At 33.6% G+C, this 9,827-nt stretch overlaps 2 protein-coding genes across 2 annotated transcripts; one reads left to right on the top strand and one right to left on the bottom strand.

Annotated features, from left to right (window-relative positions):
- The first annotated feature begins 4,749 nt into the window (after nt 1-4,749).
- On the top strand, nt 4,750-6,068 carry LOC139899790 (uncharacterized). Its single transcript, XM_071882626.1, has 4 exons — nt 4,750-4,990; nt 5,123-5,783; nt 5,870-5,957; nt 6,051-6,068. The coding sequence occupies exons 1-4, from the start codon at nt 4,750-4,752 to the stop codon at nt 6,066-6,068; spliced, it is 1,008 nt and encodes a 335-aa protein (XP_071738727.1).
- Nucleotides 6,069-7,800: 1,732 nt separating this feature from the next.
- On the bottom strand, nt 7,801-9,084 carry LOC139899789 (protein ALP1-like). Its single transcript, XM_071882625.1, has one exon. The coding sequence runs from the start codon at nt 9,082-9,084 to the stop codon at nt 7,801-7,803; it is 1,284 nt and encodes a 427-aa protein (XP_071738726.1).
- Nucleotides 9,085-9,827: the final 743 nt, after the last annotated feature.

Raw genomic sequence — 9,827 nt, 5'->3', positions numbered from 1 at the left:
AAAGTCAAGAATGGCGGAAAGCAATGGAAGAAGAAATTAATGCATTAAAAGAAAACCAGACATGGAGTTTAGTTCCAAAGCCAAAAGATGTAAAACCAATATCTTGTAAATGGGTTTACAAGGTGAAGACTCGATCAGATGGCTCTATTGAAAGGTATAAAGCTCGACTTGTTGCTAGAGGTTTTTCTCAACAATATGGGCTGGATTATGAAGAAACGTTTAGTCCAGTGGCGAAGATCACAACAATTCGAGCTCTACTAGCTTTAGCCGCTAGCAAATCTTGGAAGCTGTGGCAGATGGATGTCAAGAACGCTTTCTTACATGGAGAACTTGACAAAGAAATTTATATGGAGCAACCAAGAGGCTTTGAGAACAAGTCTTATCCTGACCATGTCTGCAAATTAAAGAAAGCACTATACGGCTTGAAGCAGGCTCCAAGAGCTTGGTACGGGAAGATTGGCGAGTTCTTAGTACAAAGTGGTTTCACAGTTGCTCCTTCAGATTCTAGTTTATTTGTGAAACAAGATCAAGGAAAACTAGCCATAGTGCTAGTATATGTGGATGACTTAATCATCACGGGAGATCACTATGAGGAGATCCAAAGAACAAGAGAGAATCTGTCTATCAGATTTCATATGAAGGAGCTTGGAGAACTCAAACATTTTCTTGGACTCGAAATAGAGCAGAAAAGAGAAGGATTATTTCTGGGACAACAGAAATATGCGCGAGATCTTTTACAAAAGTACGGAATGCTTAATTGCAAACCTATCTCAACTCCGATGGATCTGAATACAAAACTAAGAGCAGATGAAGGAAAAAGTCTTCAAGATGTTACCATGTATCGAAAGATGGTCGGAAGTCTTATTTATCTCATACTAAGCCGGCCAGATATATCTTATGCAGTTGGAGTGGTTAGTCGATACATGAGCAATCCGAAGAAGCCTCACCTTGATGTTGTACGACGTATCTTAAGGTATGTCAAAGGCACTATTAACTTTGGTATTTTATACAAGAAAACAAAAGAATGTCACGTAACTGGATATTGTGACGCCGATTACGCTGGAGACTATGATACACGACGGTCAACAACTGGATACATGTTTAGTCTTGGATAGGGAGTAATATCATGGTGCAGCAAGAGACAACCAACAGTATCCTTGTCAAGCACTGAAGCAGAATATCGATCGGCAGCATCAGCAACACAAGAAATTATGTGGTTGAAGCAACTAATGGAAGATCTTCATCAATCAACAGATTATCAAGTAAAGCTTTTCTGCGATAACCTATCAGCTATTCGTCTAGCAGAAAATCCAGTCTTTCATGCGAGAACAAAACATATAGAAGTGCACTATCACTATGTTCGCGAGAAGGTCCTTGAAGGAGAGATCAAGATGATGCCAACAAAGACAGATGAACAGGTTGCAGATATATTCACCAAGAGCCTAAGTAAACCGAAGTTTACAAAATTCAGAGAAGCACTTGGAATGGTCTGCAAGACATCGTTGGAAGAAAATTTGCATTGAGGGGGAGTGTTAAAATACAATGCAAATTTAGAATAATATGGAATTAGTAAATGTATATGGGTAAAATATCTAGATATTAATATGTATAAGAAAATATCTAGATATTAGAATATGAGAGAAAAATCTAAAAATTGAAATGTAAAAGAAAAATTTAGATATTTGTAGGTTGTAGAAATATCTAGATATTTATATATCCATAGAAATATCTAGGTTCTAGAATGTTCCATGGATTAGTATAAATATGGGAGGAGATTTCATTTGTGTTGTGTGAAGGTGTGAGTAAGTGAAGTGTGAAGTAGAGAAGAAGTAAGAAGTGAAGAAAAGTTAGAAGTAGAAGTTGTGAAAAAGTAAGAGTGTGAGTTGAGTCCATAATATTGTAATTGTTTCTTTGTATTAATAAAAGTGTTCTTTGTTAAGTTTCCCGGTTAAGCCTTAGTTCGTGTTTGAGTTCTTAGTGCACTTGTGTTATTTTTATATGGTCGGCTCTGCCGCCTAAGTGATACATGGTCGGTTATACCGCCTGAATGATATATGGTCGACACTGTCGCCTAAATACTATTGTGCACTAAGGATTCATAAAATTAAAGGCTAACCAACGTCAAAGTGTTGGTCTAGTGAGTGAGTATAACCTAGGTCCTCTATAGTGGGTGTGTTGGGCTCGTCGAAGCTTCCAACATGTTATAAAAGTAATAATTGGATGATAATTTTATTATTATTATAGATATTGCATAGTATATTTTTCTTTGAGTATAAATAGGTGTGTTGAGTTAGAGTTTATTGTATGTATTTTTTGGTTAACAAAAACACTCTCTCTCTCTAGATTCCAAATGCCACCAAACTCTCATTGTACATTTTTCTATAAATAAAAAACCAATTACTCATACCTTTTTGTTCAACCTTTGTTTTCTCCGTTTTACAGTATCTCTATCTCTATATACCTTCTACAGTCAAGAACCACTAAAGGTAGTTATAAGCCTACTGAATTATAACAAAGTTAAGATAGAAATTGCAATAGATAATAAAATTTATTAATTCGTGAACTCTCCATGAACAGGTGGCAAGAATACATACTCTGTATTTTGCAATGAAATGAAAGAAAAAAGCAAAACAAAACAAATAGATACGGAGTACTAGTAATTACGGAGTATTGGGGTATTCTTGTAAAAGAAGAGAGAGGGAGTAATTGCGTTTGCAAACAGTAAGTAGAACTTGGATTCTTAAAACCGCGTTTTCAAGGCCATTATAAACGTGAAAAATCGATTTTTGATTTAGAAATACCAAACACGATTAACTAATTATTTACGTTTTAAAAATGCAATAATCAAAAAATCGGTTTCCTAACGTTAATCCAAACACCCCTAACTGTAGTTATAAATATTCCATGATAGAAGATATATACGCTCATTCTTGATTTTCTCTTTGGGCGATTTCTTCAACTCATCAGGTAACCTAATTCCTTTAGCAATTTTTCGTTCTTTGAACAAATCTTCAAATCGAATTTGAACCTTCTTCTTCTTCTTCTTCTCAATCTTAACTTGTATGTTTATGTAATCAGATGAATGATAAGCTGTTTATTTTTCTAGGTCGTCCTTTTCTCTTTGGGCCTTCAATAACTCATCAGGTAACCTAATTCCTTCATCAATACTTCGTTCTTTGTACAAATCTCTAAATTGAAATTGATGCTTCTTCTTCTTCTTCTTTATCATATCTTGTATGTTTATGTATACTTCATAAATTTAGCTACCTAAAGACACACAATTACGTTCGATGGTGTTTTTATACAAATTGTTATTCAGTTATGCTTCATCTTTGCACAACTAGTGTGTTTATTATTTAATTATTTTCGACCTAATTATGCCCCGATTCTGATACTCTTGACCTAAGTTGCTATTTGACCTCATTCTGATACTTTTGAATATATATCTTGATCATATATATGTGTATTGTAACTTTGTGTGTTCTAACTTATTAGATTTGAGTAGTGTAACTTGATTTTATAGTTGTATACTTGTATGGTAATTTTGGGTCTGTAACTTTGGGTCTATTATCATATACATATATAATATATAATATATACATATACATATATATATATATATATATATATATATATATATATATATATATATATATATATATATATATATATATATATATATATATATATATATAGGGGCTGGATCAATGGGGAAGTAACCAATCGGGGGGAAGCGGGGGGAAGCAAAATATTATTTTTTTTCGTTTTTTTTTTGAATTTTTTTTTTCTGGCATCAAGATCACACGAAAATATGAACATTTAGAAGAGACACTTCGTGATGAATGTTATTATTTAGGCGGGAAAACGATCGACAAAAATAACATTCAAGATAATATTCTTCGTGAAGAATATGAACGTTTTTTTTTCATGTTTTGTGAAGTAAAAATTTAGCCCGATTTAGAGTTTAGGGTTTAGGGTTTGGGGTTTTGGGTTTATTCCATAAACCCAAAACACCAAACCCTAAACCCTAAACCCTAAACTCTAAACCGTTCGTGTTAAAAACTCAATCTAAATCCTAAATCTAAACCCTAAATCTAAACCCTAAACCCTAAATTTCTAAACCCTAATATCTAAACCCTATAAACCCTAATATCAAAACCCTAATATCAAAACCTCAATAGCTAAAACCTCAAAATACGCTCGAAAAACACGATAATTGTTATATATTACTTCTTAGAGCGTTTTTTCGCCAAAATAAAAACATTTATCACAAAGTGTCTCTACTAAATGTTCATATTTTCATCTCATCTATAATGTTCGTGAACAAAGTTTTTTCAAAAAACGAAAAAAAAAAAAGTTTTTGCTTCCCCCCGCTTCCCCCCGAATAGTTACTTCCCTCTTGATCCTACCACTATATATGTATATATATATATATATATATGTATGTATGTATGTTGTAAACTTTGAGTATTCTAACTTATTAGATTTGAGTAGGGTGTAACTTGTATTTATAGTTGTATACTTGTATGGTAGTTTTGGGTCTGTAACTTTGGGTCTTTTTTAATATATATATATATATATATATATATATATATATATATATATATATATATATATATATATATATATATATATATATATCTTGATCATATAAATGTGTATTGTAACTTTGAGTGTTATAACTTATTAGATTTGAGTAGTGTAATTTGTATTTATAGTTGTATATACTTGGTGTAGTAAAACAAAAGGATGGCCGGAGAATGGTTAAAAAAAGCACCCATTTCTGTCTGGTGGGATTACAAGAATTGTGAGATACAAGAAACACATGATGATCTGGATTTGATCAAAGGAAATATATGTTGTGCGTTGAAGAATATGGGGTACGGTGGAATCATATCCGTTAATGCATATGGTGATACTACGCTGATCGAAACCGACATTCAAGAAGCCTTTTTTAAAGCTCGAATCATTTTAACTCATACTTCTAAAAGTACGTTTCAGTTCTTAAATTATGTTTCATCTGCAAATTTATGTTTCATTTTTTTTTTTTTTTTTAACTTAATGAAAACAATCTGTTACGATTATAATGTTTTTGATAAACCTTTTTTTTTCTTGAGTTTAGGTAAAGAAAAAATAATTACGGACTTCACACTTTGGACTAAGGATAACCCCCAACCATGCACTATCATGGTGATTTCTGGCGATACTGACTTTGCCAAGCCTCTTCACATATTAAATCTGGCTGGATATCATATTCTTATAGCGGCTCGTTTACCTATTCCAGAAATTCTCTGTGATGCAGCAAAGCATGTATGGTCATTTGATAGGCTTCTTAATGGAGGACCACCAGAACCACTTCGATTATCTACTTCCTCAGCAATATCACACGCAGTAGAAAAGAAGGTCAGACGATCTTTTAAAGAAGGAGATCCTACAAGAGTTATCTTTGAAGTCTTGAACGTACTTAAATCAGAGGAAATACTGCCTTTTCAAGATAATATAATAAACTGCCTAAATTACGGGGATCTCAAGCAGCGGGAAAAAATCGAAAGGTTGGAGGATATTCACCTGAAACTCACGGAAGTCCTGGGGAATGCTCAATATTTCCAGGTACGCTTTGTTGGCAGAAAAAAGTTATTTACTCCTAAAGGTGAAGATTTATGGAATGTTATACACCCTATTGGTGGTCACCCTGTTGATTATCCAAAACAAATATGGAATAAGTTGGAGCTCTACTTAAGGAGTCCCGATGGATGCAAGAAAATACAAAATTCTGAATGCAGGTAATAACAATTGTTGCCACTATTTGTAACTTTTTTTTTTTTCGTGCCGAGACAGGTGATAATGTTTCTGTTTTGTACACATATAGCTATGAGATAGCAACAATTATAAAGAAGCATTGCTTACTAGAGATCTCTGTTGGAAAGATAATCCAGATTGTGGACTTGGCAGTCCGGGTTAAGAAGTGGATCACGCATGATTCATCAGGATTTCATGTTACTATTTAGAGGTTAGTTCTGATTTACTTTATTGCGGTTTTAATTTTGTAGTTAATCGATATCGAATAGTTGTTAAGGTGTTGATTTGACCCATGCTTTTAATGTTGTGAAATTGAGCTTGCATTCTTAAATAGTAAATGAATTTGTGAATGTATGTTCTTATTTTTTATAAATATGATGTCAGTAATGCAATTTACCAAATTAAGATGTGTATCTTATAGAAAAAAATAGGCTAATTACTCAATTTAATAGGTATGAGATTGTAGACAATGTTTAATAGTGAACATGATGTCCTTTTGTCATCCCACAACAAGTAATTTAGTTTGTTCGTATGCAATTGTACAGACATTTATGTTTAGTTGTGTTGGCACTCGTTAATGTGGTTATTAGAAGGTTTTCGACTCACAAGAAGGATTGTGTGTTTCATGAGTGGCCATATATGAATAAGTAGTAATGTAGTTAACTAATATCTATTAACAAAATTTGTATCTTGCATATTATGCCCTTCGATTTTTGCTCAGTGACATTAATCTTTATCAAGATTTATGACCCTCCTATGTTATGTTAAGTGAAAATGTTCTCTTTAAGTTGGTTTGGTTGACAACTATTCATGTGTAATTCATTTTCTGCTAAATAAGTTTACTTGTCAAAGCTTTATTTTGGCTAACAAGTAATTGCGTTTATCTCTGGCTTTTTCAGGTCATACAATTTGCAAGGGCTGTATAGAGGGCATTAGCAATGTGACAATTGGTTTTGAAAAGAGAAGTGATGGTAGTGCAGGAAATCTTTTTTTTAAGTAGAATGATGTTTGTTGTCCGATACCTTTATGTTAAAACATATTTTAACATCTTTAGGATTTTGGAATAGTTAGTCGCAATGTGCTACTGAATACTGATGGTTGTTTATCTTGCTCGTTGCGTTTATGTTCCACTCAGATACCATTATATATATACTAGTTTATAACCCGCGCATTCGCGGGTATTTTATTATACAAGCTTCTATAAATGTATATTGTTAATAAGTTATTTATGTTAATGATATAAGTAATAGTAGTGCAATATATGTGAATAATAAATTAACAAATATTAAAAACATTAAAAATTTAATAAAAGTGTAGAAAATTGTAGTGCTTGAATGTCTAAAAGAAAGATTGACCTCTTTGAGATGACAATGTATTGGTGTTTATTTAGAATACAAATTTACATGCTATGGATTTTCATGCTACCTACATACTACCAAATCAGCGTATGACATGGCTGGTCAATTAACTCTGCGCCCGCCTCTTCGAAAAAAGTGAATCGACTGCTCCGGTGTCGTCTCTGAAAAGGATGTTGAAACAGTAGCCACAAGTTTAAAGAACAACATCAATGACAATTAACATTGAGTTGAATTTTTTCTAATGCATATTAATAAACAATTGACGCCTCCATAATACCACCTCTACATAAATAGATTATTAGATTTATGTTGTTTCAGGTCATCAGAATTTTAGTTACCTGTTAGACCATAGATATTGGTGATTGTGACGTGGAGTGGTGGAGATGCACTTTTTAGGGAAAAACTATGACTGAGCCATGACATTTTGGGGAGGAATTGTAATGGGGGGCTTTTGTCATGGTAAGACTGTGACGTGGCATTTTCTTTTTCTTTTTTTTAATTGTTTTTAAATTATTTTTTATTTTGTTTAATACAAAATATAAAATAAATTAGACAAAAGTACATTAATTATTTAAAAAAAACATTACAATTAAAAAAAAATACACGAAAAAAAAAACATTACAATACATTATTAAAAAAAACACTAGTTATGCATCGAGCGAAAGTTTGGCGGGAGGTTCCAAATATGAGCCGTTAAATCTTCACGAAGTTGATCGTGCACGTCTCGATCGCGAATCTCTTTCTCTCGTGATCGACGATCTTTGACCCTTCTCCGAATATTGCGACGAGGCCGGTTTTCGGATTTATCTAACCATTCTTGTTCCCAAGTACTTAACGCAAACCCGTTATCTTCTTGTATCATGTTGTGCATAACAATACAACTATACATTATCCTTCTCATCTTATTAACACTCATAACTCGTGCCGGTGTTTTTAAAATCGCAAACCGACCTTGTAAAACACCAAATGTACGCTCAACATCCTTTCTAGCACTCGCTTGAAATTTAGTAAATTTTTTTCTAGGCTCTTCAATAGGAGTCGTATACCCCTTTATCAGTGTTGTCCAATCGGGATATATCCCGTCCGCCAAGTAGTAACCAAAGGGATACTGGTTTCCGTTTACTTCAAACGGTGAAGGTGCGGCTCTATCCTTACGAAGGGAATCAAACAACGGAGAATAATTTAACACATTAATGTCATTGTTTGAACCCGCCATCCCAAAAAAAGCATGCCATATCCACATATCGTATGAAGCAACCGCTTCAAGCATGATCGTCGGGTGACCGTGATCACCTCTCGTATATTGACCTTTCCATGCAACGGGACAATTTTTCCATGCCCAATGCATACAGTCAATACTACCCAGCATTCCCTTGAAACCATGTTTCTCCTCGTGCGCCGAATACAACCGAGCAATGTCAGTTGCATTAGGCTTCCTCAAATATTCCCGCCCATATAAGTCAATTAGACACTTGCAAAAATTATTTAAAGTAACATAACCCGTTTTTTCCGCCATTTTAATATATTCAACAAATATATCCGCGGTCATCCCATACGACAATTGCCGTAACGCGCAAGTTATTTTTCGAATAGTTGAGAAACCAAGACGTCCAAGTGCATCCGGACGTTGTTGGAAAAAAGTAAAATGATCGGGGGCATTAGGAGTATAAGAGTGTTGAAGAATACCGTCTTTGATACGGAGAAATAAAACTTTGCGCATCCGAAATCGTCTCTTGAAAATGTCGTCCGGAAACGTCGGATTTTCACAAAAGTAATCGTTCCACAATAATTGACCCGCTGCTTCACGATCTCTATTTAAAAAACGTCGTGGTTGTCTTTGAAAACGAGTTCTTGGTTGGATTTCTTCCTCTTCTTCGGACGACGTTGAATCGAATAATAAATCGATACTTAAGGCTAAAAAATCCATATTTTTTAGTTACTAAAACAAAAAGATGATATAAACTTTTATATATATGTGAGTGTGTATATATGTGAGTGTGTGAAAAATGAAAATAAAAGAGTGTGTATTTATAGAAGAAAAGAAAAAGAAAAAAAAAAAACCAACGACTAGCTCCCAACGGATATAAAATTTAGACCAATCAAAACGTGCCACGTCCCCTAAACTTGCGTTTGTACCAGCGTTTTTGCACCACAAACGCCCCGCCACAAACGCCCATTCCGGGCGTTTGTGGGGCGTTTGTGGTAGGAAAACGGCGACAAACGCCTGCGTTATCTGTAGTCTTAGTAATGGACTAAAAGTTTGCAACCAAATTAATGAGAATAATAGATAGTGCTTGGTTTAAAGGCATTAGTTTAATAATGAAAAGGTGTTTGGACTAACACTTTGCACCCCAATCAATGATGATAATAGATAGTGTTTGGTTTAAAGGCATTAGTCTCATAATCAATACTCCCTCCCTTCCATAAAAAAGAGTCCACCTTACTATTTATATATGTCCCAAAATAAATGTTTCTTACTCAAAATAACACTAAAAAGTCACTGAAAATCCAATACTATCCTTTTTATATATGGAAGTCAGCAAAACATTTACTCATAATTTTTTTCTCATTTACTTTGTTAAGAAAACTAATTAATTCGAATAACATATTAAATGAAGTACAAAACAGACATTTTAACAACATATCTTTTTTTTTTTTTTTTTTTTTTGA

The sequence above is a fragment of the Rutidosis leptorrhynchoides genome, chromosome 3, assembly GCF_046630445.1.
Source record: "Rutidosis leptorrhynchoides isolate AG116_Rl617_1_P2 chromosome 3, CSIRO_AGI_Rlap_v1, whole genome shotgun sequence".
NCBI classification, from domain to species: domain Eukaryota; kingdom Viridiplantae; phylum Streptophyta; class Magnoliopsida; order Asterales; family Asteraceae; genus Rutidosis; species Rutidosis leptorrhynchoides.
Note: the sequence above shows the minus strand (reverse complement) of the source record. Positions and strands in the feature narration are given on the sequence as shown.

Excerpts from the sequence above, each read along its gene's own strand:
- LOC139899790 (XM_071882626.1), top strand. The coding sequence starts at position 4,750 with ATGGCCGGAGAATGGTTAAAAAAAGCACCCATTTCTGTCTGGTGGGAT. Across the intron at positions 4,991-5,122 it reads TTTAACTCATACTTCTAAAA|GTAAAGAAAAAATAATTACG; the intron begins GTACGTTTCAGT and ends TCTTGAGTTTAG. Across the intron at positions 5,784-5,869 it reads ATACAAAATTCTGAATGCAG|CTATGAGATAGCAACAATTA; the intron begins GTAATAACAATT and ends GTACACATATAG.
- LOC139899789 (XM_071882625.1), bottom strand. The coding sequence starts at position 9,084 with ATGGATTTTTTAGCCTTAAGTATCGATTTATTATTCGATTCAACGTCG.